We start from the raw sequence: 17,328 nt of genomic DNA on the forward strand, positions 1-17,328 counted from the left end.
AACTACATGCATTTGTTCCCAAAATGATCAAAAGAATAATAAAAAAGGGAATACATTTCCAAGAGCACTATTAAGGGCAGATATTTTCCAGGTGGGTATGGCTCACCTGTATGGTGTAGAAGCAGTTATGCATAACTGGAACAAGGTAGCTGACATCCACCATTTTCATTGCCTTGATATGAGAAGTGATGGCTTGGAATGCTGACAAGCGGATGTCAAAATTGATATCATCAAGATGTCGTAGATCAAAAGCATTCAGCTAAAATGAACAAAAGGTTTATTTAATGAAGTTATTAAAATGATGTCAAAAACTTCTTAAAAATCTTAAGCAAATCAGAAGAAATGTTACATACCTTAACTGTATCTGTAATATATTTCAGGTTACTCTCCAAATCTGATAAAGTCTAAAAAAAATGAAAAGGTCATTAAAAGGGCATATTTAAACTCAGAACTACTTCACACATTACGTTTTTCTTAAGACTAGTATCACTCCCAAATAGAAAAAAGCAGGTACAGCAACGTACACTGTTAATCACAATGAATACACAAGCAACCAAAGAGACAACTCATCATCCATCACATATATTAGGATATACACATTGCCTACACTTTTTCCAACATGGAACTAATCTTTATCAAAAATGTTATCTGTAAAGTGATAGAGTATGTTTCTATTCTGATATATTATTTATTAATTAAATTTATATCCCACCCTTCCTCCCAGAAGCAGCCCAGGGCGGCAAGCAAAACACTAAAAACACTGTAAAACATCTTAAAAATACTTTAAAATATATTAAAACAGAACATCTTTAAAAACATATTTTAAAAAAGCTTTGTATTTATGTTAAAGGTATAAAATATATATAACCAAGTGTAAACAGTTGCTCCCTCCATTAAATACAATCATATATATGTTCATTTTTTAAAAAATTAATTACTGTGTGCACCCTCACTCATCTTTTTTCCAAGCTAATAATCCTAAACTTCTTGACATTTTCATCCATCATCACATTAGTTGAACTTTTCTTTGTACATTCTCCAGCTTGACATTATTTTTTTTTAAATGGAACAACCAGAACAGCCCACACTGTTCGAAATGTGGATGCACCACCCATTTGTTATAGTGTACCACACTTTGCACTTATATGACCAGAATCTCACCAATAATTTCACTATCCAATACTAAAAGGGACGTGGGAAGGGAAAGGGCCTCTTAAAGCATTGCAGAGAGAGCTGGGAGCAGGAAGACCTTCAACTCTTTTATGTTCCCAGTGACATCATCAGGAGCATGGCAGGGCCCAATCTTGAAATAGGAGCTCAAAACAAACCATTATGGGTCAAATTCACATCAGGACAAAAATAATTCCCTCCCCCAAACTGAGCAATCACTAATAAAAATACTGTAAATGTGCTACTATGCAATACCTCAAAAACTGTGCAGAGTGTTTGACGAGACAATTTGTTCTGAACAACAGAAAACAATTTTGCCAGTGGTTTGAGGAAATTTGCTGGATTCAGGCAATGCTTCAGTAGATTTTGTACCGTTTCTAGGATGTCAATCTCTGTATCCTGAAATAGATAAATTGTGAAGAACTATAAAATGCCTATTAAACACACACACACACTATAGAATTCCTCACAGTGAAAAATAGCATAATGCAATCCTTTATAAATCTGCACTGCTTGGTCCCTAGCCTTTAGATATTGGATCAAAGTGGCTTATGCGGGCCACTCCTTAGGATACTTAAATCTTCTTTGGAAGGATGCTTTTACTAGCTCCTGGTCAAAAACTTTTCACGATAAACTGAATTTGTTGGGCTTTTCATTGGATTTTCTTTCCACAACCGAGTCCAAGATGGCAAAACAGATTATTGGAGATCGGATTAAAGATACTGATCTTCAATACTCCATGTCAAATGCTTGTAAATCTTGCTCACCTATGCACTTAGATCTGAGATTTGCATTTCCTAACCATGCAGCATATCTGGAAGACTTGACCATCCCCAAATATCGCCATGCTTTCTCCAGAGCTAGGTTTAACTGCCTCTCCTCTGCAATATTGGAAGGTCGTTATCAAGATGTACCCTATGTAAATCGGTTATGCCCCTGTAGGAACGCTGATGCTGAATCACTGGCCCATGTTTTCTTTGTTTGTAACTTTTATAACGACGAACACTCCAGATTCTTACACCCTATTATGGAAAGCTTTATAAATCTCAGAGATATCAAGCAAGATGTAGATGAAAGTACACCAGTCAATAAAACAACTAACTTTCTTATTTCCACTGTGCAAAATACTTGGAAAAACAATTCTGCATATTATTTAGGCATTAAGCATCTAGCTGTGTATAGAATATACCATAGTTTAACATAACATGAATGAGCCTGAGCAAGTCCCAGCAAGCCTTAAGCTTGCGGCTCCCTCTACCCTCTCTTCCTCCCCTGTAGGCATAAGGAGCTCAAAAGGTTATTTTTCCACTTTTGCTTAATCACAATGTGTATCAGAACCATGGTTGCAACTTGGCTTGTTTCAGTCAAATCATAGTTAACATAAACCACAGTTTGTCAGTTTAGGTGAAAACAACGAACAACAGTTAAGCAGAAGTTGAAGGTTTTTAACTCCTCCTCCTGGCTACAGAGGAGAGGGGAATGTGCAAGTCTGAGGTTCACTCTGGCATGGTCACATTGCCCTAAACTATGGTTTAGCTCAGGGATAGAAACCTATGACCCCCCATATGTTGTTGGACTCCAACTCCCATCATCCCTAACCACTGGCCAAGCTGGCTGGGGCTGATGGTAGCTGGAGTCCAACAACATATGGAGAGAACAGGCTTCACATCCTTGGCTTAATCAGACATTCCAATGTGGTGAGTGGCTTGCATAAGCACCCTCATCAAGATCATAGGTTAGCTGACTTCCGGGAAGGGTTGCTTTGCCTGTGCTGCCTCTGAGACGAGCTCTTGTCTCAGAAGAAGCTTTTTCAGCTTTAAAATCAGTCACAACGCTCTTTTTGACTGATAAAGATTTTCTCCCGGTCAGGGAGAAACGTGAGATTAACCACAAAGCCTGTTTTTGTGGGGAAGACTGGATTTCATTTATTTATGAGAGAAGGTTCAAACTGCAATGCCGGACGGACTTTCATCAAGCTCTTGCTGATTACAGCGACACGTTTATCTTTTCTTTAAAGAAAAACGGACTTCAACAGGCAGATAAGGATCCTTCTTTCTATTTTCTTTTTTTACTTGGTTTAAATTGGTGTAGCAAAAAAGAGATTTGTCAATGAATCAGCTGTGAAGAATTTCTAGGTGAGTTTTTGGCTTTTCTCTTTCACTAACGAAATTAAGGAGGAAAGAAATCGAAAAAGCTTATCTTTGTTTTTATCGCAAAAAGCTGTCCTGGAGGTGCATTCTAAAGATACCAACGGAAGAGGGATTTCTATTTCGAGGAGGGGGGAACAAAAACATTTTTTTTGGTCTATTTTATTTTGACGAATCTGCTTATTCACGACGCCACTAACTGATTTGATGTTGGGAACTAAGTTTGTTTTTGTATTCCTGAATACATAGAGATAAGGCAGGCTGTATTGTCTACACTGATATAAGCAAGCCTGGAACATTAACCCAATTGTGGCTGAAATAATTTTTGTTTCTGTGGTTTTAAGAAAGACAACCAGGAAAGTGATTGAGACCATGGAAGAAATTATGTTTCAGAAAATAATGGGTGAGATTGAGATAACGAAACAAACCCTGAGACAGGGTAGACAGGAGATGAAAATTGAATTTAACAAAATGACGCAGGAGCTTAAAGAAACAATGCATTTTGTGAGAGAGGAGTTTGATGGGATAGGAAAGCTACAAGCCCTGGAGATTGGAACAAATGTGAAATTGGAAAAAGATTTGGAGTTTATGGATGTTAGAAATAAAGTTTACTGTTTGGAATTCAACGTTGTCTCTGAAGAAATTAATGAAGATTTTGGTTGTAAAGTTATCAATGTCTTGGATAATTTTCTGGACTGGAATGATGTGATGGAGTTTGACATAGAAAAAATCTATGGAGTTGGCTACAGATATGTGACAGTGGAGAAACTCTTAAGAAATGAGCCAGTGCATTTTGTAAAAAAGAAGAACAAAGATATGACTTTGCAGCAATATTTCAGCAACATATTCAGAATTCTTGACTGGAATGATGTGATGGGGCTTGACATAGAAAAAAGTTATGGAATTAACTACAAATATGTGACAGAGCAGAGATGTACCCAGAGCAGAGATGTGACTTTACAACAATATTTCAACAACATATTCAGAATTGATGGCAAGGACATATTTGTGATGGGGGAAATTCCCATCAGACTCTTGTTATATGACTATGGCTATGACAGCAAGATCATCATGGGATACTGATAATGGATGAATGGATACTGAAACCACTGGATTTAACAGGACTATTGAAAATGGAAGATGGAATTAATATTGATAATGGAAGAATGGTTATGGAAATTATTGGACTTAACAGATTTGACGAGATGGATTAATTGATATGTTTACTTGGACTATGGCTATGACAACAAGATTATTATGGGATACTGATAACGGAAGAATGGCTACTGAAATTATTGGACTTAACAGGATTATTGAAGATGGAAGATGGAATTAATATAGATAATGGAAGAATGGCTATTGAAATTATTGGGCCTAATAGATTTGAATTAGATGGATTAAGCGATATGTTTATTTGGAGAAAAATTGAAAGATATATCTCTCAAGGAATTGAAACCTCTCTTGGACTTTTTGTGGAAAGAATAAAATAATGTTTATGAGATTTGATGATTAATTAAGATAACTACTGGAGGAAAGTGATTTTATAATATAATTTTAGAGATAGGATTGTTATATATTGTAGACCTATAACTGATCTGCGACAAATCGGAAGTCAACATTTTATTTTATTGTTTGGTTGTTTTTGTTTTGTTTTGTTTCTTGTCTTTAAGAACATAAAGAACATAAGAAGAGCCTGCTGGATCAGGCCAGTGGCCCATCTAGTCCAGCATCCTGTTCTCACAGTGGCCAACCAGGTGCCTGGGGGAAGCCCGCAAGCAGGACCCGAGTGCAAGAACACTCTCCCCTCCTGAGGCTTCCAGCAACTGGTTTTCAGAAGCATGCTGCCTCTGACTAGGGTGGCAGAGCACAGCCATCACAGCTAGTAGCCATTGATAGCCCTGTCCTCCATGAATTTGTCTAATCTTCTTTTAAAGCCATCCAAGCTGGTGGCCATTACTGCATCTTGTGGGAGCAAATTCCATAGTTTAACTATGCGCTGAGTAAAGAAGTACTTCCTTTTGTCTGTCCTGAATCTTCCAACATTCAGCTTCTTTGAATGTCCACGAGTTCTAGTATTATGAGAGAGGGAGAAGAACTTTTCTCTATCCACTTTCTCAATGCCATGCATAATTTTATACACTTCTATCATGTCTCCTCTGACCCGCCTTTTCTCTAAACTAAAAAGCCCCAAATGCTGCAACCTTTCCTCGTAAGGGAGTCGCTCCATCCCCTTGATCATTCTGGTTGCCCTCTTCTGAACCTTTTCCAACTCTATAATATCCTTTTTGAGATGAGGCGACCAGAACTGTACACAGTATTCCAAATGCGGCCGCACCATAGATTTATACAACGGCATTATGATATCAGCTGTTTTATTTTCAATACCTTTCCTAATTATCGCTAGCATGGAATTTGCCTTTTCCACAGCTGCCGCACACTGGGTCGACATTTTCATCGTGCTGTCCACTACAACCCCGAGGTCTCTCTCCTGGTCGGTCACCGCCAGTTCACACCCCATGAGCGTATATGTGAAATTAAGATTTTTTGCTCCAATATGCATAATTTTACACTTGTTTATATTGAATTGCATTTGCCATTTTTCTGCCCATTCACTCAGTTTGGAGAGGTCTTTTTGGAGCTCTTCGCAATCCCTTTTTGTTTTAACAACCCTGAACAATTTAGTGTCATCAGCAAACTTGGCCACTTCACTGCTCACTCCTAATTCTAGGTCATTAATGAACAAGTTGAAAAGTACAGGTCCCAATACCGATCCTTGAGGGACTCCACTTTCTACAGCCCTCCATTGGGAGAACTGTCCATTGATTCCTACTCTCTGCTTTCTGCTTCTTAACCAATTCCTTATCCACAAGAGGACCTCTCCTCTTATTCCATGACTGCTAAGCTTCCTCAGAAGCCTTTGGTGAGGTACCTTGTCAAACGCTTTTTGAAAGTCTAAGTACACGATGTCCACTGGATCACCTCTATCTATATGCTTGTTGACACTCTCAAAGAATTCTAATAGGTTACTGAGACAGGACTTTCCCTTGCAGAAGCCGTGCTGGCTCTGCTTCAGCAAGGCTTGTTCTTCTATGTGCTTAGTTAATCTATCTTTAATAATACTTTCTACCAGTTTTCCAGGGACAGAAGTTAAGCTAACTGGCCTGTAATTTCCGGGATCCCCTCTGGATCCCTTTTTGAAGATTGGCGTTACATTTGCCACTTTCCAGTCCTCAGGCACGGAGGAGGACCCAAGGGACAAGTTACATATTTTAGTTAGCAGATCAGCATTTTCACATTTGAGTTCTTTGAGAACTCTCGGGTGGATGCCATCCGGGCCCGGTGATTTGTCAGTTTTTATATTGTCCATTAAGCCTAGAACTTCCTCTCTCGTTACCACTATTTGTCTCAGTTCCTCAGAATCCCTTCCTGCAAATGTTAGTTCAGGTTCAGGGATCTGCCCTATATCTTCCACTGTGAAGACAGATGCAAAGAATTCATTTAGCTTCTCTGCAATCTCCTTATCGTTCTTTAGTACACCTTTGACTCCCTTATCATCCAAGGGTCCAATCGTCTCCCTAGATGGTCTCCTGCTTTGAATGTATTTATAGAATTTTTTGTTGTTGGTTTTTATGTTCTTAGCAATGTGCTCCTCAAATTCTTTTTTAGCATCCCTTATTGTCTTCTTGCATTTCTTTTGCCAGAGTTTGTGTTCTTTTTTATTTTCTTCATTCGGACAAGACTTCCATTTTTTGAAGGAAGACTTTTTGCCTCTAAGAGCTTCCTTGACTTTGCTCGTTAACCATGCTGGCATCTTCTTGGCCCTGGCGGTACCTTTTCTGATCTGCGGTATGCACTCCAGTTGAGCTTCTAATATAGTGTTTTTAAACAACTTCCAAGCATTTTCGAGTGATGTGACCCTCTGGACTTTGTTTTCCAGCTTTCTTTTTACCAATCCCCTCATTTTTGTGAAGTTTCCTCTTTTGAAGTCAAATGTGACCGTGTTGGATTTTCTTGGCAATTGGCCAGTTACATGTATGTTTAATTTAATAGCACTGTGGTCACTGCTCCCAATCGGTTCAACAACACTTACATCTCGCACCAGGTCCCGGTCCCCACTGAGGATTAAGTCCAGGGTTGCCGTCCCTCTGGTCGGTTCCATGACCAACTGGTCTAGGGAATAGTCATTTAGAATATCTAGAAACTTTGCTTCTTTGTCATGACTGGAACACATATGCAGCCAGTCTATGTCCGGGTAGCTGAAGTCACCCATTACTACCACATTTCCTAGTTTGGATGCTTCCTCAATTTCATATCTCATCTCAAGGTCTCCCTGAGCATTTTGATCAGGGGGACGATAGATCGTTCCCAGTATTAAGTCCCTCCTGGGGCATGGTATCACCACCCACAACGATTCTGTGGAGGAGTCTGCCTCTTTTGGGGTTTCGAGCTTGCTGGATTCAATGCCTTCTTTCACGTATAGAGCGACTCCGCCACCAATACATCCTTCCCTGCCCTTCCGATATAGTTTATAACCAGGGATAACCGTATCCCACTGGTTTTCTCCATTCCACCAGGTCTCCGTTATGCTCACTATATCAATGCTCTCCTCTAAGACCAAGCACTCCAGTTCTCCCATCTTGGTTCGCAGGCTCCTAGCATTAGCGTACAGGCACTTGTAAGCAGTGTCTCTCTTCAAGTGTCTTTGGCACTTGTGGTTAGGCCTGTGGTAATTTTGCTCTTCTGAATTTATATCCTGTGCCCCTGCTCTCACAATGCCTACTTCTAGGCCTACCCCTTTTAAAATTTCATCATTTCTTTGGTTTTTATCCCAGGGGGGAGGTTTATTCCGAACCGGACCTTTCTCAGCTCCTGTCGGGTTTCCCCCCTCAGTCAGTTTAAAAGCTGCTCTGCCACCTTTTTAATTTTAAGTGCCAGCAGTCTGGTTCCATTCTGGTTCAAGTGGAGCCCGTCCCTTTTGTACAGGCCCGGCTTGTCCCAAAATGTTCCCCAGTGCCTAACAAATCCAAACCCTTCCACCCGACACCATCGTCTCATCCACGCATTGAGACTGCGAAGCTGGGCCTGTCTGGCTAGTCCTGCGCGTGGAACCGGTAGCATTTCAGAGAAAGCCACCTTGGAGGTCCTGGCTTTCAGCATCCTACCTAGCAACCTAAATTTTGCTTCCAGGACCTCACGGCTGCATTTCCCCATGTCGTTGGTGCCAACGTGCACCACGACCACTGACTCCTTCCCAGCACTGTCTACCAAACTATCTAAACGACGGGCGATATCCGCAACCTTCGCACCAGGCAGGCAAAACACCTTGCGGTCTACACGCCCATCACACACCCCACTGTCTATGTTCCTAATGATCGAATCACCCACTACAAGGATCCCTCCACCCCCTGGAGATATATCCTCGGCACAAGAGGATAGCTGCTCATCCCCCAAGGAATGGGTCCCTTCTAAATTTTCTTTGAAAATTTGAATAAAAATTAATGATAAAAAAAAAAGATCATAGGTTAGCTGAGACTTGAACCATCTTCAAACATATTTTAACCACTTAATTGTACTTCCTATTTTTTTCAGAAAAAAGTTTAAAAATATCAAAGACACAGCAGATGAAATTTAATAATACTGGTCCAAACTATTAGCAGCAGATCACAACAATCTGGAAAATTATTTTTAATCTGGAAATTATTTCTCCAGAAAAACAATCCAACTTGGAAAAAAATATTTTCCACAGGCAGAAACAGCAAAACTTACCTGCATAATGTTACTCTGGTGGAGGAAAGGGAGGAGGAGACCAACAAGGATGGAACTCTGACTCTTGTCCTTTATAAACTTGCTAATTCTATATACAATAGAAGCAAGAGGTTAGCCTTGTGCTGATATACCCGCTACTACAACATTATGATTCAATTGCCTATACAAGTTTTTTTGTTAATGTAAACTTTTGCTGGTGCTCTGCTTACAAACAGACATAAGAATGCACTAATAAAATGAATGCACTAATAAAAACTGTGAAGTGTAACAGGTTAGTACTTTTATTGCTTCAAAAGTTTGTCTCTAGTCACTAAGGACCACTCTATTTATCTATGTATGTGTGTTTAGTAGACTGGCTGTGGAAGCCACTCAAACTCAAGCAAACTTCCTAAGGAAAGGAATTCCAGATCTGAGAAGCAGCTGCTAAGAGTAATAATCTAATTGGTTCTGGTATGTAGTGGCTGTCACCAATAGTGCCATTCTTTATCAGAACGGGCCAATTAAGGCACAGTGGGACTTAACTGTAAGTCCAGATAGCGGACTTATCATTCTATGTAGAAAGATCTCTGGGCTTACACTAACTTGCATTTACAGGGAGAAAATAGCACATAAAGAGGGAGTATAAACTTCTTCAATGCAATAACCTTTTCTAGCAGTGAGTTATTTATCGTGGGAATCAGAGCAATCACATAATTGGGTCCACACACCATTTCATACACATAAACATGGACAACTGCAAGTCCAAGTATAAGAAATTTATGTATATTAAATTTGGAAAACCAAATGTATGAATTAAGAGTTCACAATCCCCAGCATAGAAAGGATCAAAAGATTCTTGCCTGAAACCCTAGAGAGCTGCTGGCAGTCAGAGATGAGAATACTGGGCTAGATGGACAAAAAATCTGATCTGGTATAAGGTAGATGATGGGATGCAGGGAGGAGGCTGTATATGAGCTATATGGAGCCAAGAAATGTATATTCAGAAGCCTCCTATGCCCAGAAAATAATAGTTTCCAGGATGTGCTCACATCAAAAAATAGGGCAGACTCCACTTGGCCTCCCCTGAAGCTTCAGCTTCTAGTAGGTGGTATTTATTATTTGATTTATATCCTGCCCTTCCTCCCAGCAAGAGCTTTATGCTGATAGACCTATTCAGTTGTTTAATTTTCTTTTTGAAATGAGCCAGTCGTTCTTGTGATTATTGTTGTACTGTTTTATGTTACTATATGTGGTGCACTGCCTTGAGATTTTGTGTGAATGGGTGGTATATAAATATTTTCATAATTATGAAAAATAATAAAATACAGCACACTTCATTTAATGGGCCCTTAATAAATCTGTACTGTAAGAAACCACTTACTTTGAAAGAATGTTCAGTTCTTTGCTGACTTGTGCTCTATATGTTTTCTTCTTCATCTTGTCCACATTGAACATAGTTTTGCTGAGATACTGAAGGACTGCAGGTACATGGGGGAGTATCAGCCTCACACCCATGGTGAGAACATCTGCAATGGAGGCAGTAAGATTGTTGATATATTCTTTGAATGGTAAGCAATGTGAAAAGCCACCTCAAGCACCCCAAACAGAAAAACTGAAGAACAACATCTGAGTCCCTAACAAAGAGTGTAGCAGCAGAGGCCCGGAGTTATTTAAAATTTATAACCCACCTTTTTGCATGCAGTACTCTAAACAGGTTAACAGTAATATTATTAAAAATGCAATGGGTTGAACCCAGAGAAAAGTGAAGCAAGTGAAGCAGTCTTGCCTCCCTCCAGCAGCCCCCAATGAGTCTCTCCTGAGGGTGGAGGGACCCTTCTGATGGGATGTGGCTCTGGGGAGAGGGTATTCCTGAATATCTAGCAGAGGCCATTTCCATGAGCCAAAAGCTCACTTTTAATTTTTTTTAAAAAGGTTCCACCTGATGATGGTAGGACATCAAAGAGTTGATATAATATTTTCATATTATATTTTATATTAAAAGGTCTATGTGACCTCTTGATGGCAGTTTTGGGCCTGACCTAATGAAGCAGGAGTTTATATCCACCAATAATAACCCATATGATAGCGAAATAATCAAAATTTGCTTGACAGTCAGACAAAGCTGATGGCTGCTGAGAGATATCACCTTTGAAGTTCCTTTGTAAGCAATCTGCATTGAAACCGCTTGCAAAATGGACTGCAAAGGCAAGCCCCTTTCAAGTTGTCACCTGTCCTGCTTAACAGATGGGTGCCCCTACCCACCTGTCAAAATTGGCCCATGGGTGGAGGGAGGGGGAAGGAACCAGCCAGTTCGCTGGATCCAGTTCCTCATCCCTGGTCTACAGCATAGGTAGCCAACATGATGCCCTACAGATTTTGAAATCCAACCCCCATCACCCTCAGCCTGCACAGCCAATCACCAGGAATGATGAGAGTTGCAGCCAAACAACCACTTTGGCTCCCCCCGATCTACAGAGCACAAACATGATGCATAATTTGGTAAGTGTGCTGAAAACATTTTTGTTCATAGATTAGTTTCCAATCCTACCACACAAGCAAACTGAACATTGAGTTTTGAAAATATTCACTCGCAATAAACTCAGATGCCTAATCATTCTTACCTGTCATTTCATCAGTGTCTATAAAGACACAGTCCGTCACAGTTAAGCTGTGAAAATGGTCCTGCGGCTCAAAGTCAAGAGTGTTTAGAAGATTGTCAACTATGTCCATGACAGCACCAGCTGTTGCCTCACACAAGCTTTTGGCCGAGAACAGAGCAAACACATTGGATAATATATCATATTCTGGATGTCCTGGTTTCTGTTTGGCCAGCAAAGGGAAATACCTGCGATAAAGCCAACATACCGGTAAAATTTAATCAGCTATATTCAGCTAAATGATCAGTGTTAAAATCAGAATGAAGGCCACTAACAGACAAGGGCCTAAGTCAATGATCCAGAAAATGCTAGAGAAAAAAGAAGCTGAAATCTCAAAATTAAATTCACCATTTTACAAACTAGTCACCTGTCAATGACCCATAAACTAGGAAACAGCAGTACCTCATACACCCAAGGAGGGACAGCATTGCCTGATTCTAGACCTGTAGCACCCTCAGATACATCCTTTTACTAAAGGCAGTCTCAACTAAAGCAAAACAGTGATTGTTGAACCTTATGTACTAGAAGGATGACGAAGTGGACCCCATACTTCCTCATGAGTGGTTCTAGACTGACTTGCTCAGGAGATAAAGGACTCTGTGGGAAAAGGTGATTTCTCTTGCACCACAACACTAAGAGCTAAGCCAGGGACTTCTGCCTCCGTTACCAGAATCCTTTGGGTGGTGTCGTTTCCTTGCATAAGCCCTATGGTTCTCGATGATAAATATCTTAAACCAAAGAGCTAGGAAGGTTTTTACAATAGTGGAGTACCTCCAGTCCACGGGTCTAATTAGGCCCGGAAATTGTCCTAATTTGATCTGCAAGGCTGTTTTCCCCAAACTACATCATAGATAAAGATAGGTGTGACAGGGAAAAACACAGTTGCAAGGAAACAATCAGGACCTTAAAGAGCACTCCAAATTATTCCTTGGCAAGCAAGGTCTGCTGACAACAAGCCCCTTTGAAGCTCTTAATTTGCAGGCACCGTTTGGACATCTTCCAAAGTGGTTTATGGGGGTTGTCAGAGGTCAGGATTCTACCTGCTGGCTGAATATAATTCCCCAACCTTGCTTTATAAAATCACCTCAATGTTGTTTAGGTTTTAGATGCATTTCTTAACTCCATCTTTTGCAACAAGTGAAAAGAAGCAACTCAAAGGCCTTATCCAACACATGAAAGGCCTTGTCCTACACAGATATAAGCTTTAAGATCTTCTGAATGTCAGAACAGTGCCAAACCCTTGCCTAAGGACGTCCAAGCTTGGGGGTCAAAGCTGGACAGGATTCACATTTGTTCTCTATTAAATCATGTATTTATTTATTTATTTAATATTTGATTTATATCCCGCCCTTCAGGGAGGCAACGTATTGACTTCTAGCTGCACGCAGGTTGTAAGAAACATGATCCTTAACTGTATGTCATGCCTTGCTACTGTGAAGCTGTACCCAATAAAGCTGCATTCAGCCTTTTCTCCAACCCTGTGCCCTGTATGTGTTTCCTTCTCCTTACTTAGCTTTCCTCCAGCTTGTGGGCACAAAAGCAGTCTTAAGCAGACAGATAAAAGGAGATAAATGCTTTTAGAAAATTTGAAGGATCTTTCCATAAGCTCATAGTATGAACACACCATTTCACCTTTCATATATATATATGTCATAAACCGCCCTGTCATAAACCGCCCTGTTCAGATCTTGCAAGTTCAGGTCTGTGGCTTCCTTTATGGAATCAATCCATCTGTTGTTTGGCCTTCCTCTTTTTCTACTCCCAAAGTATGATAACCTCAGTTTCATATATATTAATTCATACAATATATATGAAACTGAGGTTATCATACTTTGGGAGTAGAAAAAGAGGAAGGCCAAACAAAAGATGGATTGATTTCATAAAGGAAGCCACAGACCTGAACTTACAAGATCTGAACAGGGCAGTTTATGACAGAAGCTATTGAAGGTCGCTGATTCAGAGCAGGCCCTGACAAAATTATAACTCCTGCAGGCAGATCCTGTATATATTTAGCTATTGAGACTTATGGAATTCAACAGGGTTAACTTCCCAAGCAAGTGTATACAAAAGTCTGCAGAATCCCTCCCAAGATTTGGAGCTACTATCAATCTTAGATCCAGTTTCACGACTTACTACTAATGGATTGTTAGATGAACAAGGTACAATAGAAGCCCATCCACTAGTTTTCATAGGAACACATTCACACATTTCCTACTACACGGGCTTTGCTTCTAGAAAAAAAGATCAAGAAGGTGAAGGGTATACTGATGCAGAAAAATGTGCACAGCCATGGTTTGATTCCATATAATCATCTCTGCTGATTTGTCAACAAGGAATCTAAACAAATCTTAAGCCAACATGGAAGGGGCAGCAGACATCATTTGTCCTTTGGGAGGGAGAGTGTGGAGGAGACTAGCAATGACAAAATCAGGGCTTTCTTCAGTTGGACTGCTCCTCACAAGAGGGACAACTTTACATTGTATATCAATTATTTCTTGTAATATTTTAAAATTGTAAACCACCTAGAGTGTCTTGGCAGAAAGGTGGTATATAAATTCAATAAATAAATAAATAAATTCATAGGGTCGCCATAAGTCGTATCTGACTTGAAGGCACTTAACAAAAACTTGTTAAATAAATGTGTGCTTATCACTGTTCCTGTGTATAGAATCTCTACAAACAGCTACCAAACTTTCAGGACAGTTGGGCTATAATTTGATTTAAAGCACAGCTCACATACACACATACGTACATTTCTGAGTGAGTATGTATCTATTCATATTTACACACACACACACACACACACACCACACACACACCACACACACACCACACACACACCACACACACACCACACACACACACACAAAACACCCTTCCTCCCAGTAGGAGCCCAGTGTAGAGTAGCTGTGCAGCAAAGTCATATAGTAATTCTTTGCTTCACTAAGAAGAGAGTAAGTTACCTGGGGCTTTTGCTCCATATGTGAATGATTTTGAGTAAAAGAGTAGGAGAATATTGACTCTCCGAGGCCAGCCTGAGGATCTGAGGAAACAAAACAGAGTAAGATAAAAGCAGGGCAATCAGGGCAAAATACTGAGGCTGCCTTGGCACAGATGTTTGCAAAGGAAAAAGCATTAGCATAATAATGATTTGCTTCTGAAAGAACAATGTACTGCTTGACCCTTGCAGAGCTATGAGCTAAGCCAAGGGACTTCCACTCCCACAAACATCAAGGACAAACTGCTACTGATGAGTAGAGTCAAGAATATTGCTATTACCCTCCAAAACGATGGGAGTCTAGCATTAATTTTCAAGGGACAGTCCCCAAGTACCAGAGAGAGGTAGAGCACTGAAGAAAGCAGGCTATGTCACATACTTAGATGAGGTGAACCAACACAAGCTCACAGGAGGCTTCTTTCTAGCTTTATCTAAAAAGGAGAGGCATCCAATACACTTGCTTTATGTTTCATATTTCTGTGAGGCTTGACTACAGAGTTACTGCAGTATAGCTGGACAACAGCTTCTGTAACTTTTAAGATTGTTGTGGCATGAAGGACCTCCTGTCTTGAATGACTGATCTATTCCCACTCCCTTGGGGGTCAGTCAGTAGGTATACCTGCCATGGTATCCATACTGCCACACTACAAGGTGCTTCAGCACCTTGGACAGCTCCTTCAAAGTCCAAACTAAAAACTGGAGCAGATTCCACTGCCTCAATGTCATGGAGACACCAGCAGCCACTGCTGGCAAATAATGTAGCAAAGAGAGGGGGATAGTGGGTGAAACTCAGTGCCATACATTCTCCCAGTAACAATGTGGCAACTCTAGCTGACTTGGAAATATGTATACCTCATCCAAACGAAAATGAAATGCTATTATTTTTACATTTGCCAACAATAAACATGACGTCATCCTCATGTTTTGTGAGGATGATATAGGCAAGAGCCATTAGTCAACACAATTAGTGTCGTTTATCAAAGGACAAAAACAGTTTACATTGTACTTTGATTACATTGGTATGTTTTTGGACCATAGCTTGAGCTGGTTCATCAATACATAATAAAATTGGATGCCTTGTTCTTAGCATTCTCTCTCCGCCTTCTCCCCAAATCCCACGTTTACTCCAAAGAAAATCATTTCTGCAATTTAGGAAGATACTAGACAACACTGAGACATGCATCTAAGGAAACAAGCAACTTTGCAACTTCACACTGCCCTTACCTGGGGCCAAACCACCGCATGAAAAACTGCATCAATCTCTTCCACACTAAAGCTGTAAGTTTCAAAATCAGAGAAAAAATCTGCTATAAGTTTAAGTCCAAGTCGCCTCAAATTTTTTAATGGATTAATCCATTTCAGCTGAATCTGTAAAACAAATCATAACAATCCTATGTCTTTTTTAAAAAAAGCAAAACATTTGCAGGGCAGTTATTTTTCACCACATTTTTTTAATTCATTCACTGGGCCTAGTTACTGAAGGTGACCTCTCAAATGCAAGCAGCACCCACGTTTCAGCACTGCCTCTGTCAGGGATATGCTAATGCTGCACGTGTTTGGGATGACACTTCAGGGATGGAGCTACTATATTTAACATTGCAGCACTACATCCACTGGATGTTGTACCACTGAGGCTTTATAGAAACCTCCTCAGTGAGGGCTAGAACATGTCAGTCAGCTCTAAATTAGCTCCCTCAGCAGAGGATATTCTTAAAAATAACATTAAATATTGCACAGCAAATAAAAGGGTTTGAGATCTGTTTGCATAGCATAGAAGAGAAATACAGGCACGCTGGAGAGAATGAGGCTATATACCCCAATTAATTAATTGATTGATTGATTGATTTATATCCCGCCCTTCCTCCCAGTAGGACCCCAGGGTGGCAATTAGGCAGAGTGAGGTGGCTGGAAGTGCAGAGCAACAGCAAGGTGTTGGGAGGATACAGTTGCATGTGCCACATTGCCTGCCCTCAGCCCCCTAAGCTAACCAGTTGCTCTCAGGTGCGTGCTGGAGGATGATGTCTCATCATCAATATAAAACTGCCAGCCCAGTAGGTTTCTATACGTGAAAATGGGGGGAGGGGGAATCTTAACTTCATGCAGCAAAGTGTCTTCAGCGAGCCAGCCAAGAAAAACAAATTCTATCCCTTATGAGAACTGCAGGAAACAGTAACCCTGTACCACCATTTATAACTATATGAAGTTGACGTTTAACACAGATGGCAGTATTAGTCTACAATAAATGACTAATGTATTGAGCAAAGTATCTAGTAGAATATAAATAGGTTTCTCACAGTCTTTAAGTGGCATTTATCTCCTCACTAGATAATGAAGTGTTAAATTAAGTTTAACAAACGACAACACTGAAAAATATTTGTGAAGCTAGGAGTTACTGAATTACAGTTTTTTGTCTCAAAGAGTTACTGAATAACTTCATGTACAAAGCTAATTGCCATGGGCATCAGTAACACTGAAGTCAAAATCATTACTTTTCTCTCCATCTAAATGTCTGCATGTCCAACGTAGGGCAATATTTGCAGTTCAGAGCTTGCACTGTGAACTTTCTGGCTACTGCTGCAACAGTGAGAGGGCCTGGTTTGCATGTCACATT

General features: G+C 40.2%; 1 protein-coding gene across 2 annotated transcripts in view; it reads right to left on the reverse strand.

Annotated features, from left to right (window-relative positions):
* UTP20 (UTP20 small subunit processome component) overlaps positions 1–17,328 on the reverse strand; it is a 106,840-nt gene that overhangs the window by 48,038 nt on the left and 41,474 nt on the right. For both annotated transcript variants that reach the window (XM_061639473.1, XM_061639472.1), the window contains exons 28-35: positions 15,942–16,085; positions 14,683–14,762; positions 11,684–11,907; positions 10,444–10,588; positions 9,084–9,171; positions 1,426–1,569; positions 354–404; positions 107–259 (exon numbers count right to left, since the gene is read on the reverse strand). In XM_061639473.1, the coding sequence (XP_061495457.1) occupies positions 107–259; positions 354–404; positions 1,426–1,569; positions 9,084–9,171; positions 10,444–10,588; positions 11,684–11,907; positions 14,683–14,762; positions 15,942–16,085 (1,029 nt within the window). The remainder of the gene's footprint in view (positions 1–106; positions 260–353; positions 405–1,425; positions 1,570–9,083; positions 9,172–10,443; positions 10,589–11,683; positions 11,908–14,682; positions 14,763–15,941; positions 16,086–17,328) is intronic.

Source organism: Rhineura floridana, chromosome 8 (assembly GCF_030035675.1).
Source record: "Rhineura floridana isolate rRhiFlo1 chromosome 8, rRhiFlo1.hap2, whole genome shotgun sequence".
In the NCBI taxonomy this organism is placed as follows: domain Eukaryota; kingdom Metazoa; phylum Chordata; class Lepidosauria; order Squamata; family Rhineuridae; genus Rhineura; species Rhineura floridana.